This window comes from Bombus pyrosoma, linkage group LG3 (genome assembly GCF_014825855.1).
Source record: "Bombus pyrosoma isolate SC7728 linkage group LG3, ASM1482585v1, whole genome shotgun sequence".
NCBI classification, from domain to species: Eukaryota; Metazoa; Arthropoda; class Insecta; order Hymenoptera; family Apidae; genus Bombus; species Bombus pyrosoma.
The window spans coordinates 6,367,797-6,386,466 of NC_057772.1; the positions used below are offsets into that span (position 1 = coordinate 6,367,797).

Below are 18,670 nucleotides of genomic sequence, written 5' to 3' on the forward strand. Positions count from 1 at the left end.
CTTACATGACTATACGTATATACATATGAGCATTTAACATACACACCTGGTCGGGCCGACTCAAGGTCAGGTCACTAGGCCGCGAACGCACACACAGTGGTTGCTTATCTCTCCAAAACTGTAACGGCAGTGGCGATAATCCACTCGATGACAGTCGTCATAACCTCTGCTCTCGTTCTTCTTTCATCGATGAATGTATCTTCTACCTGTTCGCATTTGGCCCCGGAGAAACAGCCCAGCCACAACAACAACGACCAAAGATCACGAGAGAACGACTCGCCCTTGCACACGACGGATCAGCACGAACATGCGACGACGCAACGAGAACAACGTTGACACGTCTCGACCGCGTTTTACCGAGAGCACCGACACCAACCAAGTCGAAGGACAAGAACCGTGCTGTGCACCTGTGTGTACGTGTGTCAAAACGAGTCGCGTTTTCCCCGAGCGGAGTAGTGACAAGAATCGACCTGACCTCTTCGAGCCTCACCGAAGAACTGGCGGGCTCGTGCGCTCGCACGCACCCGTCATCCCCTCCACGGCTACGCGACACCTATCTGCTCCACCGTAAACCCTCGCTACTTCTTCCCCTACTTTACCGCCCCTCCATCGCACCAGACGCCATCCAGCTACCCCTATACTCTTCCCGCGACTCCCGTGTACACGAATCGCGGGAGCGCGGAAAATTTAAAGGCCAGACTTAATTATAACTCGGACTTGGACAGAAGTCCAGTCTCTCGAGTCGATTCGTTCGTGTTCCGTGTTCGTCGCTTTCCATTTTCTTCTGTCGCGGTCAACGTTTCTATGCAACCTAATCGACGGGTATTCATCGGATAACATCGGTAAACTGTTTGCCAATTTATAAATACGTTGTAGAAGTGTGAAGATGAGAATTCATGTAATATACGAAATCATAGAAATTTCCAAGTATTCGTTATAATATTTGATGGACCTCATTCTCTGCTTATATTCACAAAAACATGAAATTTCATAAAGACAAATTGCAATTGCTAGATACGCGAATATTGCTGAAATATATAAAGTAATGGGCGAAATATGATTATAGGTTAAGTTATTTATTTAAAAAGTTACTAAAGTTAAAATTAGATGTGATTCGTTTTGTTTTATACCGATGTTAAAATAGCAAAAACTAAGCAAATATTGAGATACTTGATACGAGTTCCCATTTCAAGTCGTTCATGCGATACGTTTATTACGTTTGAGAGCGTAAGAGCACAGAAAATTGAAAGATGAGGCTTAATTGTATCGTTTGATTCTCGCTAGTTTATTCGTTCTGATCATCGTTTTTCTTATTTACTGACTCCTTGAAACCAGAATAGATTCTTTCGTGACGGTACAATGCATTTGATCGCGTTACACGTAGATTGGAATGTGGAACTTTAGATTAACCCGTGAATGCACAATTTATACGATCAATTTCACGATATATGTGTATATTCATATATATATTCCTGATTCTCCAGCGACTACTCTGAGTCACTGATGATATGATTAACTCATCGCGCGCAATCGTAGAATAATTGCTCACCGCACAACACCTGCGATCTTTACATATTCAAATTTGAATCTATGCGTCGACGGCTTGATAAATAAATTATGAGAGGATGGGGAATCTTTAAATATAAGTACAAATTGTACATTTATTACTGATATAAATCCATTTCGTTCCATAAAAGGAAATACGAATTAAAAATTTCAGAGCGTTAAGAAAGAACATTCAAAAAGCGTTTTATTTTTACGGTATAAGATATATTTTCCGGAATGATCAACTGATCTTTTTCGATTGTGCAGTGCAATCATGTGTTTCCACATTTGTTATGTAGATACGGTAGTGCTTGGTTTGGTATGCATTCCTACAATGTTCGTACATGTATACGTGCGGACCCAGATTCCCCGCAGCATACGTGATTATTATCAAATAGGACGTGAAATGCATGTGGCTTCGAGGAAAAAGGAGATTTGATCTGTGCATTCAATTAGTAATTGATTTACGGCTCGTTTCGATAGACCCGCCAGGAATAATCTTGAAAACTAGAAAATTTTCATCTACGTATATAATTATATATTTTAACAACGATCCTGATCATTATGATTGTGCGTTATAAAAATACAGAATTTTTTACCAGTAAAAGTAGAAAAGTACCATTTTTGTAGTGTTACTGTTCATGAGAATAAGTCGTGTGAATGATAGTATTCTAATAAAGTATAACAATTTTATTTTATTTTTTTTTTATATATCTTGCGTTTTTAATCGCGCTCTTGAATCGAATCGCTTGGGTGAGGATGTATTACATACATACATAAAATTCAGATGAATTTAAAGCGGGATACAATGAAATGAATTCTTTTCTGTATCGAATCCTCCAGGTAAGAACGTACGTTTTATGCAAAACTACGCATAATATTTCGATTAAATTAAAATACGTCATATTCCGGTAAGTTCCATTCAGTTTTGCAACTATTCATTGAATGTATCACGTTTGCACTCTGAGGTAATTGACTTCCCGTGCACGCGATCTTTTTCATTAATAGACAATGTTTGTAATTACGTATTATTCATTCTCTTTCGTCCTTTGTGCAACACGTACGAAAAGAACTGTAACTATCGCTTTCAAACATCATTTTTCTCATAATTTTGTTTTCTTGCAAGTAAAATATAATTCATCGCTCATATTAATAATATCATTCATAAACATTAAAGTTAATGTCTAAAGCGAAGTATATACATTTTTTATTCGTTATAAATAAAGATGTACCAAAAATTCATAATTTTGATAAGAAGATGTAATCTACGAATTTATAAAGATCTTCAATTCCCTAAAATCCCAAGAATCTTTAACATCTACAAAAGATAGAAAATGTATAGATCTTCGCATTGAACGGGTATATCAGAACGTGTTCTTACAAATTTCATGAATTTTAAACATTCCCCTGTTGTTTTCAACGACCAAGGGAAGTTAGAAATCAGAACTCAATGATGGTTTGAGGGCCGTGACAGATATCAGAGATACCAGAACGATTTCGAGTAACGCGAGATTGCGTGGCGTTGCTACTTTCGCTGCTGCGAAAGGTGCGTTTAGGTGAAACAGATATACATATAGAGGAGGATACAATATACAGCACGACATAGAAGCTAGCCGCGACTTCATTCCTCACGGCCCGGCGCGCCGCGAATCGATAAACGGCGACCATCACGCAACACATAAACCCATCCTCGCTAACCACCCCGACCTCTACGACCGGCTGCACCATTCCCCGGATCGTACGGCATCTGTACGCTACACATCGTGTTATCATTAAAGTAGACAGAGCTTTCGGTACATCGGCACTTTCAATAATGACGTAACGCCTTCTCTCCATCCTTTTCATTCATTTACTGATCTCGTTCCTCTTTCATATCTTTTCGCATCTTTCTTCTTTTCGTACCCTAATTTTCAATTCTAAACCGATGGAATCGATGAATTTTAGGATAATAGAAATCTCTAATTGTGATAAATACCTATTTTGGTACATCCAACTTGAACGATGATATAGCATTTCCACTCTTCTTCCTACCCTACATTCACTCACTAATCTCGTTTCTTCACACTCGTATGCAATCAATTGGATGCTTCACCCATCCTTTTAGGTGTTCTTTTTCTTTTTACGTGTGTCGATAACCATAGAATCAGCCTGAAAACAAGAGGATTATGTATCTTTGTGCGATTTCGATGACTTTTTTTTAATAGAAAATTGAGAACAACTTGTGAAGTACTTACATTATAAAACAATCATTTCAAAATTCTTTAAGCTAAAAAAAATTATTTGTGTCATACATTTCTTTCTAGCGGAAAAGAATGAACTTAAAAATTTGGAAGAACAGGTATACAAAACGGGAAGAACGTGACAGATTTACTAAAGAGGAAAGCAAGTATCTGAGTATCCGGAAACGAGGTTATTCTAGATCGTATGCAATAACGGCGAATGCGAATCATTATCATTTGCATTCATAATATGTAGTTGCAAGGTACTTAAACATAATCGCTACTTTCAGTAATATACAATGCATACGCGTGTATCTTATTAGGAATATCATAGATAAAACAAATAAAAACGATTATCCACTATATGTAGATCTTAAATTGATAGAATGTGCAAAACATACTCTTTAACCTTAATTTTGTTACAATATACAAGCTCAAAAATGTACATTGAAATTATGCGATTATGTAAAATCTGTAAAACAAATAATTCCGCGTAATAATTCTCTGTTCTATTAGATTTATTTGTTTATTTACTTTATAATGTGGCAGTGTATAATGTACATACCTATACTTACACACATTACACACATGTGAAACATACACGCTAAACACATACTTGCATACGTGGTTCAAATCCGATCGTGCAACGTCTTCGCGATGTACCTTCATCATTATTTAATGAACAAATTATATTTGTAATCCATACATATTTAATCTTTTTAACAAATATACGAATTATTTTCAAATGAAATAAATGATAAATTAAATACAAGCGCAATCCATTATATTAAAAAACTGGAAAAAATACTTTATCATGTTGAAAAAGATGCACTTTTACGAAAGAAGATCGAATAGCATTCTGTAACGAGCAAAAATCGTCGAAAGTTTGGCGCGAAAATGAAGTGCGCATGTAAGAAAAGTGGCGGACTAGGTGGAGCTAGTAGCGCAGCGAAAACAGAAACCCAAACCGGTCATGGAGGCTAGTTAACGACTGTGCGCCGCGCTTGTGAATAGTAATTTCACCAGGATATTGTGATATTTACACGGACGACAGAAAATCGACAGAAATATCGCCGGTTTAGACGAAAATGGGTGCATACCTGTCAGAACCTATTACGAAAAAAGTATCGAGCGACGAAGCAGGCAAGAATGTCGCATTCGGCGCGAGTTCCATGCAAGGCTGGCGAATTAGTCAAGAGGTAAGCTAAAACCCTCGAGCGGCCAGTGCACCGTTACCCAGTTTCGTTTCGGTCAGAGAACGGTTTGCCGGTTCACCGTTTCACCAGAGTATTACGACATTCATCCTGATCTATCGCAAACGTAATCCATCTATGTGTCGAAGCGCGAAATTCGGTCTATTCGATTCGAGAAAGACAAATACTGCGTTGATAGTAACAAGAGTGCTTCGGCGTTTCGCTTGTGAACAAAACAGTACTGTTGCAAAATTAAGAATATTCATTGTCATGGTTCGAAGCCACTTCCGAAATGAAAGTTTTCACAGCCTATGAACGCTTCACGTGTTTTAGATTAATCTAATTAACTTGTTATTGTTTTTAATATAAATATCAATAACAATACAATGCTATCATCTGTTTTAGAATTTAGAAATAGATAAATAATATCATTGTTAAACTCACTGTGCCCAGAATAATATTTGTTATCCATGTTAGAATAACTTCCTAGTAGTAACCTTATTTATTAATTAAAATATTAATTTTATATGTACATATGATAATTTACATAAATTTCTTTTAAAAATTTCCAATTAGTATATATATAAAATATACATTTGGGTAAAAAATATAATTATTTATTTATAGGACGCACATAACTGTTGCATAGATTTTGATGAAAATGTTTCATTATTTGCTGTATATGATGGTCATGGTGGTCATGAAGTAGCAACATACTGTGCACGTAATTTACCAGATTTTATTAAACAAACTGATGCGTACAAGAAAGGAGACATTAGGCAAGCTTTACTTGATGCCTTTCTGGGCTTTGATGCCACACTTGAAAAACCTGAAGTAGTTAGTATCCTTAAAGAACTTGCAGGGACATCTACCTCAGATAAGAAAAAAGATGAGTTGAATGAATCTGGTGCGTTTCTTTTTGTATTCAAACTATATTTTTATATAAATTACATTTTCATAAGTTAAGCCAATAATTATTATATTTCGTAATTATTAGTTTGTTCCACCTATTTCTTTGTACAAAAATATGTTTAATAAAGTTGTCTTCATACATTACATTGCACATAGATGAAGAAGAAAATGTTAATAATCTATGTATGGAGGCAACAATGCCATTGGAAGAAGTAATGGCAAAATATCAATCAGAATTGAATCCTAATGTAAAAAATTTGAAAAACGAAAAATGCAGTAAAAGAGTATGTTCTGCGAGCCCCTATTTACGTGGTCGAAGAGGTAAAGAAAAAGCAAGCTCTTCATCATCCGGCGCCGGATGTTCATCATCTTCGTCATCTTGGAATACAAATGAAACCGACGTGAGTAGTTCCAGCCAACCATGTGGGTCGTCTTTATCTAATATAACGAAGAGAAATGAATCTGAATGTCCTGGAAACAATGAAGCTGAACAAGTTCTTGATTCAACTACAAGTAATGGAAATGCACATGTCTCTGCACCAGTAGGATCAACAGCAGATGTGGAGGCAACAAAAAGTGCAGATATGCCTGACAGCTCTGAAGATGTAAACAAAAAAGTTACAAGTCCTGATAAAATTACATGTACAGAAGAATTAAATGCAAATGAAGTAGAATTAAATGGTGCAGAATCAAAACGAATTGAAGATGCTGATAGCAGTAAGGGTGGGGGTGATAATGTATCAAGCAGTTCATGTACTCCAGTAGAGAATGGAGATGCAGGACAGCAAGAACGTATAACTAGTACTGGTAGAAGAAGAATTCAACCTATCACTTTATATCATACTCTTTTAAAGAAAGACAACGAAGATTCTGAGGATGATGATGACGATGAAAATGATGAAACATTTGATGGTGTCCCAGAAAGGTAAACAACTTAAATGGATAAACATATGGTATAAAATTGTCCATATATTTTTTCCATTACACTCTTATTATACAGTTTTAGCGATGAAGATGATATAGAAGATATTGACGAAGATGAAAGCGAGGAAGATGAAGACGAAGACGAAGACGAAGATGAGGATGGAGATGCTAATATCGATGATGACGATGACGATGACGATGATAGTGAAAGTCTTATGATGGATACAGAAGAGGTATGATGACTTTTTTTATCAAATATATCCCACTATATTTGCGCTATGATATACATATAATTATGTTAAAATAAACATGAATTATTAATTTATACAGCCAGGTTATGATAGTGGATGCACAGCAGTAGTTGCAGTTTTAAAAGGGAATGAATTATATGTAGCAAATGCCGGAGATTCCCGTTGTGTATTATGCAGAGATGGTCAGGCTATAGAGCTTAGTCTAGATCACAAACCTGAAGATGAACCGGAAATGGAACGTATAGTAAAAGCTGGTGGTAAAGTGACAGCTGATGGTAGAGTAAATGGTGGCCTTAATTTATCAAGGGCACTTGGGGACCATGCTTATAAACAAAATGTAAACTTGTCACCACAAGAGCAAATGATCTCCGCACTTCCTGATGTGAGGCATATCACAATTGAACCAGAAACAGATGAGTTTATGGTGCTTGCATGTGATGGTATCTGGAATTTTATGTCGAGTCAAGATGTTGTACAATTTATTCGTACTCGTTTGACTCAGAATTACGAAAAATTATCAAAAATATGCGAAGAGGTATAAAATATACTTGATCACTTCTTTCCTTATCATCGCTCAAAATGTATATTATTTATTAATAAAAATGTTTCATTGTAGTTATTTGACCACTGTCTAGCACCTGATACTTGCGGAGATGGTACAGGATGCGACAATATGACGGCTGTAATAGTGCGATTTAAGTCATCGACTGATGCTGTAACTAATAGCACTGTTGCTGAAGTATGTACTGTTAAAAGATCGCTATCGCCATCTATACCTACAGAAGAAAATAATGATTGTATTGTGCAGGAAGATACAATGAATTCTTGTAAACGTCTTAAGACCGAAGCAACTATGTGAGAAATGTGTTAAATGCTAAGAACTGTTACAATCTCTGGAAACAGATGAGTGAATGTGAATTTATGTAAAATTATGTAATTCTATAAAACTGTGAATTTTGAACAGATACTCAATGGTGATCGATACCAGTTACTTCAAATATCATGTAAAGTATGTTAGTACTGGCTATTGTTAGCAGACTGATCAATTGGAGCATATGAGAATGATACTTTACTGCTAATATTTCGACACTTTAGTGCTTAATCTGATACAAATAGACAGTGTTCTTTTTCATTTAAATTAAAAACAATTGATTTTCAAAACTGTTTCACTACATCTGTTATTACTAAACAGTGTACTATACGGTCTAACATTTTGATAATGTCATGTACAAAATATATAAGACAGTTATATAAACATAATTCTGTACAATTAACAAAATAATAAATATTTCACTTTATAAGTACTTTCTATGGTAATGATAAGGTAGATGATAAGTATAAATAAAATCACTCTAAAATCATTTACTAAGTCAAAGCCTTGTAAGATTTTACAAATAATATAAGGTACCATAATGATTAGATTAACAATAAATTTCTCAAGTCAAAAATTTGTTTGATGACTCAATATTTTGTGTATCTTAACTGTTTTATATCCTTATTGATCAGAATTCAATTATACGTCATCTCATTTGCTCCATTAACATGAAATACGGAATATACTCTTTGAGTTTTTAGATAACATCCATAGTAGATATGTAATTGTACATATTTATAAATTTAGACTATAGGATTTATATTTGTAATTTAACGTGATACCATTTCTTATTTTTACGAAATAAAGTTTATTTTTGAATCCCTGGGTATAGTGGTTGAATGGATGGGTGTGCGAGTAGTCTTAAAATGTGTAAACTGTATTGCATAATAACGCCAATTGCGTACGACGCATTGCTAATTTGTGATCTTGTACTAAAAATATTGTTAAAAGAATAATAGTTATGTTATGGAATACTATCTACTTAAACTGTTTAACATATTTTTTAAATATCTGACATACATTCTGTAAGTTTGTGACAACATGAAAATAATATTTCTAAAAGAAACAATAAAATTATAGATTAAATTTAAACATACAAACATTTTGAAAATTAATAAGATATGTATCGGAAACAAACTAATTTATCATAAGAAACATGTAAAAAGTGAGGATGAAAAAATATTTAAATTATTTATATCTTTTTAAGAAATACATACTTTATTTTAATGCCAATTATTGTATCTACATTATGTGCTTACAAGCGTTTCTCATCTTATATGATTAATTAAATTCTTTTTCTATGTAGTTATAATACATAAGTAAGCAACATTTTTAACAACTAAACTTTAAAATAGAAACCCAACTTCATAAATTTTTTTTTTATCTTACAACCATGGTTTCATTATATCATTATTTCACCATAACGTGAACATACAATACGGACAACGATTGTCTATTCACAAAACATACAAAGTTTATATTCGATAAAATAATATAGATGTTAGATAAATAACTAATATAAATTGATCACCTGCGATGTCTTTAAGATTGCTTCAAGTTTTGTATTGTTATTCATCTTTTGCAACTGCTCACATATAATTGCGGCTATTAATAGGCAGTAATTATATAACAGCATTGTTTACAATTATAACGAAAAAGCAATCGTAATTTTTACGGAAAACAACAAATAATACCATTATCAAAATGATTAGTAGTATATGAATATTAGAGACAGTATGTAGAATGATTCAGAACTGATGTGCCTTTCTGATTCAGGGGTTGGGAACCTTCAGAATATGTGTGTATATTTGATGCCGTCTTATTAAAAAGGGTTTAAACCCCGACACCGTCTTAACTGCAAACTTCGTCATGAACTTATGTATAGATATCTTGTTTCATAATATATGTCACTCTAATTATGTTTAATAGTTTTTATTTATTCTCCTTATTTTGATAAACTTTTGACGTAGAAAAGTACAGACATACGTTCATAATGTACTGAATTGAATTAGGTGTATCAATTCTAATTGCAAAGTCAAGTCTTTAATTCACCGTTAATTGTTCAATAGTTTCTAACTGTTCCATTTCGATCTTTTTTAGGGAATCGTGCTGTATACGAAGTCTCTCAAGTTCCATAGATTTTTCAATAATCTGTGCCTGTAATTTAATATATAAATGTTGTTTCTAAATTGCTTAATAAATTAAAACTTATTTAATATACATTTACATTCGCCAACTTCATAAATTTTACATAGTCATATATAAAGTTAACATTTATTTTATTTTAGAACTTGATTGTTTTCGATAAATAATTGTTACACAATAAACTATTTTAATTTTCAAATGACCTGAATTTGTTGTTTTTGAGCATCCCTTTCTTTCGCAACAGAACGGAGTAAATTCCGAGTTCCAATAGTTTTCATCTTCTCTTTTTCCACTTCATTTGCTAACTGATCTATTATTTGTATAAATTCATCGGCATTCATTTGAAATTCGGTAATTTCTGAGGAATAAAGAACAGTATCGAGTCAAAAAAGAGAACACATGTATAAAATAAATATTTAAAAAAATCATATTACAAATTGTTTCGTGGTACAATTATAGGAACAAAAGATGTATTTTATATAAAAATTTAGAACATATTATTCTAAATATATGTATCATACATACAATTTAATTATTTTTAGTATTATATATTATTAAATTTAAACATAAGTTACTATAATTATATTCAGTAAGATAAGCTTTGAAAACGAATTGCTTATACAGTAATGGATACGTATTTATATGATAACAATGAGAAAATAAACAACTTCTATATGTATATATATAACTTAATTTAATAGCTAATGATATACATCAAATTTCAAATTATTATAGTAGCGGTGCTTTTAAAATACTGATCAGAAGCATCCGAAGGCGGCAATACAGATGGCAGTAATTACTATAGGGAAACATGTAGTACAAGCATTTGTTTAGCACAGAGAGTATATTTAACAATCGCTGGATGTACAAAAAATAAGAAATAACGCGGTAAGTTAACTGAAAAACCTTGTAAAAAACCTTGTTTGTTTAAATCGTATATGTCAAAAGTGTACGTGTATACACATTACTTTGCATGAATTGTGATAATGTCGGTAAAACTCACTCGAAACAAAATTTTGACATTCTTCTTTAAGTTTATTTGTCTGATTTGCAACTTCTGGTTCTAATACACGAATTTTGCTTAAATCATCAATATAAATTCCATACTTCGCTAAAGGGTCAGCCATTTTCTTAAATAAACAAACGATCGACTCTTAGGTAGCTGCGCCTGCGCGTATCCAGAACTAGTCTTCGTTTCTTCGTACTAGTCACTCGCCAAAATGGGAATACGATAGGGTATATTTTTTGTCGAGTCGTAAGACACGAAAGAGTAGTGAATCGTGTTTTATTTAATAAGATTTTAATATATAAGATGAGACTAATAAATGCCACATAAAACATCTTTGTGCTGGTTACCGTTTATCGATGCGTTGACACTCAAGAGACGCAACGCTTTGTTCTTTCTCTGTTATATATTTTACATTTAATATTTAGAAATCGATATATTTTTTCATCAATTTATTTATTAACGTTGATACTTGACGGTCTGATATATTATCATTATCATCCGTTATGTCCGGAAACCATAAAGCAGGAATTAAATATCCTTCGGAATATGTTAAGCTCAATATCGGCGGTTCTCTACATTACACTACTTTAGGGACACTCCAAAAACATGACACTATGTTACGTGCTATGTTCAGTGGCCGCATGGAAATTCTTACAGATCCCGAAGGTGACATTTTACAATATTGTTAAAATTTAATATGATAATGAATTATACTCTGGACGTTTTATTCTTTTGCAGTATCAATTGAAATTCCACGACTTAATAAAAATTCATATTTGAGATCTTCTAATATGGAATCATATTTTCATTTATAAAAATCTCTTTTAATACCTTTTTTTTTAGAAATGCAATCATTGTCTTTCATTTACTTAAAACCTGTAAATATAATTTACAGGGTGGATATTAATAGACAGGTGCGGGAAACATTTTGGAACAATCTTGAATTTTTTAAGGGACGGTTCAGTTCCATTACCAGAAAGCACTAAAGAAATGGCAGAATTACTTGCAGAAGCAAAATATTATTGCATTAGTGAATTAGCTAAATCTTGTGAACAAGCGCTTCTTCGAAAGGAGAGAGAAGCAGAACCTATTTGTAGAATTCCACTTATTACTTCTCAAAAAGAAGAACAATTATTAATTAGCAGTACTACTAAACCAGTAGTAAAGTTGCTTGTTAATAGGCACAATAACAAATATTCATATACAAGGTGATAATACCTGCTTCCTAGAAATTGCAGTATGCAATGAAACAAAGAATGAATAAATATAAAAAGCCTTGTCTTTACAGTACATCAGATGACAATCTCTTAAAAAACATAGAATTGTTCGACAAAATGTCCCTTAGATTTGGTCGTAGAGTACTATTTATTAAAGATGTAATTGGCTCCAGTGAAATTTGCTGTTGGACATTTTATGGTCATGGTCGCAAAGTTGCAGAAGTTTGTTGCCACTCAATTGTCTATACAACTGACAAAAAACACACAAAGGTAATGTCAAATGTATATGTAATAGATTTAATTGCATATATCCTATGTGATTATGAATTCATATTCATAATTACATATCATATGTAATGTAAAGTAACATGCCAGACTTGAATGTAGAAAAAACAATAAATATTTAATTTATAATACATAGGTTGAGTTTCCAGAGGCCAGAATTTATGAAGAAACATTAAATATTTTGTTATATGAACATCGAAATGGTCCCGACCAAGAGTTAATGCAAGCAACGTCATCGCGCGGTGCAGTCAGTGGTGCACCACCTTGTACGTCAGATGAAGAAGAGGGTGAGCGTTCAGGCTTGGCTCGCCTCCGCTCCAACAAACAAAACACCAACTGACCCAACCTTACCCCTTTTACCCCTCCTAATCCAGCGACCCTTAACGTCGTTCGAGTCCTCGCTCTTAAAACGCGAGCCAATTCGAAGTAAGATGTGTGAAAACGAAAACTAAGCAAAATTTTATATATACATGCATACATATATAGACATCTATGCATCTACACTTATATATATATATATATATATATATGTATGTATTCTCTCGTACAAAATTGAACGATCAATATGGTTAGACTTGATTATTAGTTGTACCACTAAGTTTACAGTCTTACACTTTCTTATAATCGATATTTATACATCCTAATTATTTCACATATCTGGGATCATTTATAGAACAGAATGACAAATTCGTCTTAGATTTATTTATACATTTATTATATCGTAAGATGTAGAAATATGTGAAAATGTGATATGAATACGTTTTCGTATTTCTTATTTTCAGATCATAAATTTTTAAAAGAACATAAATACGAGTACTGTTTATGTGCCAAATATTCATGTTAAAAGTGAAACAAGAATAAGTCGAAGTTGCCATTCTGTGATCAATAGAATTATTTACTCTTATACTCTATAACAACTTTTAAGCAGTTATTTAGAGTACTAAATTATATAATAAAGTTGCACAACATAGGATTGCATTGTTACCTGTTATAAGTATTATTATTACTATATAATTATATTATTACTATTATGGTTATTACAATTATATTATGATGATGATGATGATTATTATTATTATCATAGCTATAAACTTGACATATTTATATTTTTTTTTACAGAACAAAATTCTATGTGTCAATAAATTAATAAAATAAAAGATGTGCTTATATGTACTTGCATTTTTCAAATTAAGTTCTACTAAACTGCTTAAAGGATGGTGCGGAGTGAACACTGCCAGTAAAATAATTTTAATGGAGTATATAAATTAGCCTGGTATAATTTAAAAATGAATTCAGATTATAATTGGTTCTTCGATCTTAGAGTTACAAATGTTGGTCCTTTACTATGAACAAGACAAAGACTTTTATAAGCACGTAAGCTTTGTGTTAATTTTTATATATCATTCCAAAATGTGGTACATTTTTCTCATATTAATGCTTTTACTTTGCTTACACGCTTTCACTTATAAAAACAAATGTATTATGATTCAATGAATATTGCAAATTAATATCACATATTCTTTTTAACATGGTGCAAACTCCTATATTTAATGAAGGGACCATATGTATTTCTATCTCGTACCTACAGTTATTTTGCTGTAGGAAAGTATATGAAAATCATTCATTAGTCCTTGAATTATTAAATTCTTGAATCGAAATCTCATTTTATTCTCCCGAATACAAGACGATATATCTAATATATTACAGTAATATGAATATAACAAAATTTTGCAATAAAGAACAGTTTAAGTTCCTATAATTTAATGTAAGAAAAATAACGGTATTATAGCTAGCGAATGTGGTTCATATTTCGTATTTATTATAAATCTCTATAGTTAATAAAGTTATGTAACATGTAAATTAAGGTAAATGCAATATATATTATATTAATCAAAACATTATTGCTGCTTGAATTTTTCAACCTCACAGTAGAGCACATTTAATGGCCTCCTTTGGCAGGTAAAACAGACACGAGCTATAACATTTCTTCAAATTACATATTCTCATATATAAAATGAATAGATTTAATTATTCTTCAAAATAAATTAAAAATTGTACTGATTATTTATCTTTTCTTTCAGGAAACTAGTACGTCCCATCAAAATACATAGGGTAGCCATGGTCCGCTTATTAAATCAGCGAAATTCTTAATTTAGCCACATTGTACAAACCAGCACCGTTTATTAGTTAAAATATATAAAAAGTTTTGTGTGTGTCTTGTATCCGGGTGAATTGATTACCTATTAAAATTTTCAACATACATAAGCATATACATAGTTATATAATTAAATTTATTTGGGAATTTAAAAATTCATCTAAATACCGCTCAAACAAGAAAATACTTTCTTATTCGCACTCCTTGTCTAGGGTTCACATTTACTTATACTTTTAAATTTACATATTGAGAATGTATACACAATTTCACAGATGAGTTTGCAAATTTGCCAAAATGTATTAATGGTAAAATATTAAATAGTAACATCATAAAAGGAACAATATTAAATTCTATCTACTAGATATATAAATAACCCTAGTATAAGTACATGCACATGTAAATACTATTATTGTTACAAAAGACTAGAAATGATATTATATTTGATAATATTTTATGAAAAATAGATTAAACTATAACTTTTATATAGGTTTAAGTTTATATGACATTAAGTATAATAATATTCATGTTTCAATAAATTATTTGTGCATTCTCCTATATATATATTCTATATATAGTTATCTATGGAAGTCTTTGCACATACCATTAAATGCTACAAAATTTCATTACGAAATTAGTGCCAAATCGAAGTATGTTATTATATGATGATATATGTATTTTGTTTAAATGAAAATTACACTTTTATTAGATGCACTAGGAAAAGATTTTTGTAGGCCAACTGTATGTGAATAAATAAAAATATGTTAGTCATAGAAAAGATAATAATATTTAACATTATGTTAATGGATGCTATACATGTGAAAATCAGAATTTTTAATAAAATTAATATCATTGTATAAATGTAATAACAAATATACACATTAAAATCATCTTCTGGTCAATGATATTTTATTATTATAAATTGTATTTATCTTTCTATTTTTATCATATCATGAATATTATTTTAGTATATAGACTGGCTCAACTAAACGGGATTAACTAAATATCCGCCTTATTTACTGTTATAACTTCTTAGGACAAAGTTACAGTATTCCAAGAACAACATGTGAAGGTGGAAATAATTTCTTCTTATAATCATTTTTTCTATGTGATTTCAAGATTATCAGTTTGTTTCTAAATAGAATGTCATATATATTTTTCGATATCCTGGTAGAGTCTAAAAAAAAGAACTTCAATAACCATACCGTCCCCATCATTTTATTTTAAGATATTTGGGAGTAAAGTGTGTGACAAAATTAAAAAATCGAATTTTTCCGCTAGGCAAAATTTGTTAACTTTTGAGGGCTCAAATGAAAGTTTAGAACGTAAGGTATTAATTAAAATTAATTTTATCTAATTGTTCTTTCTGGTTTCTTAATTATGTTATAAGAAAAAACAAATTTCCTCTCTGTTATGTTACAAGCAAGTTTAAAAAATCATCCAATTAACCAAGAAACACTGTAACCACCTAGCGGTGAAATGATGGAACTAATCTCTTTATGATAAAATTAAAAAATGAAATTTCTCGATCTATAAGGCGAATTCTTGAACTATTCAAGAATTAAATCAAAGCTTTAACCTTCCTGAAATCCTTTCTGTGTAATATTATTCTGATTTCCTACGTAATTAATTATATACAATTAGTGTAAAGTATCCTATTTTAGATATGGTGGCCCCACCTGACTCGGCGAAGCAGTAGTACTACTAAGAAGCAAAATTTTTATTTAATAGATGGCACCATCATATCTAAAATACGGCGCCATAGTTTTGTTTCATATTGTTTGTTCCTACTGAGGGAGCATCTACGCGATAAATATTTCAAACACTGTTAAAACAATTTACCAAATGTCCTCCCTAGACAAATTGTAGTGCATTGGAATTATAAAGAAAAAAAAATATTGTTTGTTGACACGTTGAGGAGTACAGATCCGTAACAAAATGGGTAAAACGAAAGATATAAGTTCGGATGAGGAAAGAACTTTAGGTATGACTTTCGATGTGTTAAAAAATTAACATTTAGTTTACGTAGAGACGGAAATATTTATTATATTTTTCGTTTTATAAATTTCATCATTCATCTTTAGGCTAAGTATCTTAGAGATTTAATATCAGCATTAAAGGATTTCAATGACGCTTTACAAGAATCTGTTTCGTGAAAAATTTAATACTTCTTATATGCATTTATGTTTACTTGTAATGATTTTTCAATATTTATCTTATATATTGTTTTTCTTTTAGAAACTAGCGAAGTATCTCCACAAAAGAGACATAAAAAGCATAAACATAAAAAGCACAAAAAAAGGAAAGTCACTCACAATGATAATGATGGCTTTAATGATGTTACTACAGAAACAGAAAAAAAGAAGACGTTCCGAGTTAAAATAAAAAAAGATGATGAAAAAGGGTAAGTAAGTAGATTAGGTATTATGTCGTTTTATAAATAATGGAGATATATTTATTTTAATATTTTTTGTAGTTTAGAGAAACCTCGTGAGAAAATACAAAAAACATCTAATCTTAGCATCGCAGGTGCAAGCACTGTGCTATCACCAAAAGCTGCAACAAAGAAAAAGGTTCCAAAAAGTAGTAAAGGTAAAGATAGCGGCACTAGTAGTGAAGAAGAACGATGGCTTGATGCAATTGAGTCTGGAAAACTTGAAGAAGTAAGTAATTGCAACTAGTGTTTATAATATTGATTTCTTTATAAATAAGTTTTACTTATTATAGATTAAATATATGTTTTATTCTAGGTGGATGATGAGCTAAAAAAGATTAAACCAAAGGATCCAAAATTAATGACAGCACGTCAAAGAGCTATGTTTGAAAGAAAGACTGATACAGAACCAAATCCAGCTGTTGAACAACTTATGTCTTTACCAACCGGATACAAAGAAAAGGTTATGACAGCTGAAGCTATACAAAAAGCTGCTCTTAAATCCCTGAAAAGGAAACAACTTGCTGATGAGAAAAGAGAAAAAGATAAAGTATGTAATAATAATAAAAAATAAATATAATTACTATTAAATGGTATACTGGACTCTATGTAAATAGTATTTAAAATTATGCTTTTATTCCCATAGAAAAAGACAATGGAAAGATTACTGAAAAAGCAAGAATCTAAAGCTTCTAAAGTTATTGGTAAAGGAAAACCTTGTAGAAGACAAGTTCCCTTGGTTACATACCGTTTAACACTTGAAGGAAGTTCAATATCTTTACCTCCTGGAGAAGATTTTCCATTACAGCCTACAGAAGAGTAAGTCAAAATGATAGATAGTTTGAGAGATTGAACTGAAATTTTTATAAAATCAAATTATTATATTATTTTGTTGTATTTTTCTTTTTCAGAAAGGAACCACCCATACGAACTCTTTGTGGTGTAAATCAATGTAAAAAGCCCAAAAAATATTCATGTTCAAAAACGGGTGTACCATTATGCAGTTTAGAATGTTATAAAACTAATTTAGCTCTCTCTGTATAATTAGTTAATATTTGAACTTGTCTGTGTTAGTGTACATACATCACATTACATTTTTTAATATACATCATTATTGAACAGTTTTACAAAGAAGATAAATATAGACAGTGTAAAATACTAGATATATATTATATTTAAAAGAAATTAGATTTTTATTAAGGAAACAATAAGGTTTTAAATTCAATATTACAACAAATTTGTAAATATTACGACTAATTTGTAAATATTCTGTACATATCATTAAGTAACTTTCATTGTAGTATTTCGAATATGAGTATTTAGAATATGAGTTTATGTACATAATTGGAATATGCAAAGCAGAGAAAAAAATATATGTAATAAATATTTATTACCTGCTTTTGAAAACAGGTAACGATATATTCATTAAGTTACCATCAAAATTTGTTAGTAATATACCTCCCGTTAGTATTATATTTTCTTCCGGAAAATATTCGAATCTGCATCGAAT

General features: G+C 31.4%; 4 protein-coding genes across 8 annotated transcripts; 3 read left to right on the top strand and 1 right to left on the bottom strand.

Annotated features, from left to right (window-relative positions):
- The first annotated feature begins 722 nt into the window (after positions 1 to 722).
- LOC122577997 (probable protein phosphatase CG10417) lies at positions 723 to 8,899 on the top strand. 3 transcript variants are annotated; one of them, XM_043749809.1, is made up of 7 exons: positions 723 to 842; positions 4,591 to 4,963; positions 5,585 to 5,864; positions 6,026 to 6,794; positions 6,870 to 7,026; positions 7,124 to 7,579; positions 7,661 to 8,899. In XM_043749809.1, exons 2-7 carry the CDS (start codon positions 4,853 to 4,855, stop codon positions 7,901 to 7,903), a joined length of 2,016 nt encoding a protein of 671 aa, XP_043605744.1. In that variant the 5' UTR covers positions 723 to 842; positions 4,591 to 4,852; the 3' UTR covers positions 7,904 to 8,899. The 3 variants fall into 3 exon arrangements, with proteins under 3 accessions (XP_043605744.1, XP_043605743.1, XP_043605742.1); XM_043749808.1 differs by having other exon boundaries at positions 753 to 4,027; XM_043749807.1 differs by having other exon boundaries at positions 753 to 4,963.
- A 218-nt stretch (positions 8,900 to 9,117) lies between these two features.
- Positions 9,118 to 11,203, bottom strand: LOC122578008 (intraflagellar transport protein 20 homolog). The gene is made up of 3 exons (XM_043749839.1): positions 11,067 to 11,203; positions 10,267 to 10,421; positions 9,118 to 10,075 (listed from the first exon to the last, which is right to left on the bottom strand). Exons 1-3 carry the CDS (start codon positions 11,188 to 11,190, stop codon positions 9,962 to 9,964), a joined length of 393 nt encoding a protein of 130 aa, XP_043605774.1. The 5' UTR covers positions 11,191 to 11,203; the 3' UTR covers positions 9,118 to 9,961.
- Positions 11,204 to 11,271: 68 nt separating this feature from the next.
- LOC122578004 (BTB/POZ domain-containing adapter for CUL3-mediated RhoA degradation protein 3) lies at positions 11,272 to 14,796 on the top strand. Of its 2 annotated transcripts, XM_043749831.1 has the most exons (5): positions 11,272 to 11,738; positions 11,968 to 12,280; positions 12,361 to 12,559; positions 12,711 to 12,861; positions 14,656 to 14,796. In XM_043749831.1, the coding sequence occupies exons 1-5, from the start codon at positions 11,576 to 11,578 to the stop codon at positions 14,661 to 14,663; spliced, it is 834 nt and encodes a 277-aa protein (XP_043605766.1). In that variant the 5' UTR covers positions 11,272 to 11,575; the 3' UTR covers positions 14,664 to 14,796. The 2 variants fall into 2 exon arrangements, with proteins under 2 accessions (XP_043605766.1, XP_043605765.1); XM_043749830.1 differs by having other exon boundaries at positions 12,711 to 14,796.
- A 1,670-nt stretch (positions 14,797 to 16,466) lies between these two features.
- LOC122578003 (INO80 complex subunit B) lies at positions 16,467 to 18,589 on the top strand. 2 transcript variants are annotated; one of them, XM_043749829.1, is made up of 6 exons: positions 16,467 to 16,710; positions 16,965 to 17,130; positions 17,248 to 17,389; positions 17,477 to 17,710; positions 17,807 to 17,979; positions 18,072 to 18,589. In XM_043749829.1, the coding sequence occupies exons 1-6, from the start codon at positions 16,665 to 16,667 to the stop codon at positions 18,202 to 18,204; spliced, it is 894 nt and encodes a 297-aa protein (XP_043605764.1). In that variant the 5' UTR covers positions 16,467 to 16,664; the 3' UTR covers positions 18,205 to 18,589. The 2 variants fall into 2 exon arrangements, with proteins under 2 accessions (XP_043605764.1, XP_043605763.1); XM_043749828.1 differs by having other exon boundaries at positions 16,469 to 16,710; positions 17,203 to 17,389.
- The last annotated feature ends 81 nt before the right edge of the window (positions 18,590 to 18,670 follow it).

Bases quoted from the DNA above. Each gene is read 5' to 3' on its own strand.
- LOC122577997 (XM_043749809.1), top strand. From the start codon at position 4,853: ATGGGTGCATACCTGTCAGAACCTATTACGAAAAAAGTATCGAGCGAC. The intron at 5,865-6,025 runs GTGCGTTTCTTT...CATTGCACATAG, and splicing joins AGATGAGTTGAATGAATCTG to ATGAAGAAGAAAATGTTAAT. The intron at 7,580-7,660 runs GTATAAAATATA...GTTTCATTGTAG, and splicing joins TATCAAAAATATGCGAAGAG to TTATTTGACCACTGTCTAGC.
- LOC122578008 (XM_043749839.1), bottom strand. From the start codon at position 11,190: ATGGCTGACCCTTTAGCGAAGTATGGAATTTATATTGATGATTTAAGC. The intron at 10,422-11,066 runs GTGAGTTTTACC...TTTATTCCTCAG, and splicing joins ATGTCAAAATTTTGTTTCGA to AAATTACCGAATTTCAAATG. The intron at 10,076-10,266 runs GTCATTTGAAAA...ATTAAATTACAG, and splicing joins CTCAAAAACAACAAATTCAG to GCACAGATTATTGAAAAATC.
- LOC122578004 (XM_043749830.1), top strand. From the start codon at position 11,576: ATGTCCGGAAACCATAAAGCAGGAATTAAATATCCTTCGGAATATGTT. The intron at 11,739-11,967 runs GTGACATTTTAC...TATAATTTACAG, and splicing joins AATTCTTACAGATCCCGAAG to GGTGGATATTAATAGACAGG. The intron at 12,560-12,710 runs GTAATGTCAAAT...TATAATACATAG, and splicing joins CTGACAAAAAACACACAAAG to GTTGAGTTTCCAGAGGCCAG.
- LOC122578003 (XM_043749828.1), top strand. From the start codon at position 16,665: ATGGGTAAAACGAAAGATATAAGTTCGGATGAGGAAAGAACTTTAG. The intron at 17,390-17,476 runs GTAAGTAATTGC...GTTTTATTCTAG, and splicing joins AGTCTGGAAAACTTGAAGAA to GTGGATGATGAGCTAAAAAA. The intron at 17,980-18,071 runs GTAAGTCAAAAT...TTTCTTTTTCAG, and splicing joins CCATTACAGCCTACAGAAGA to AAAGGAACCACCCATACGAA.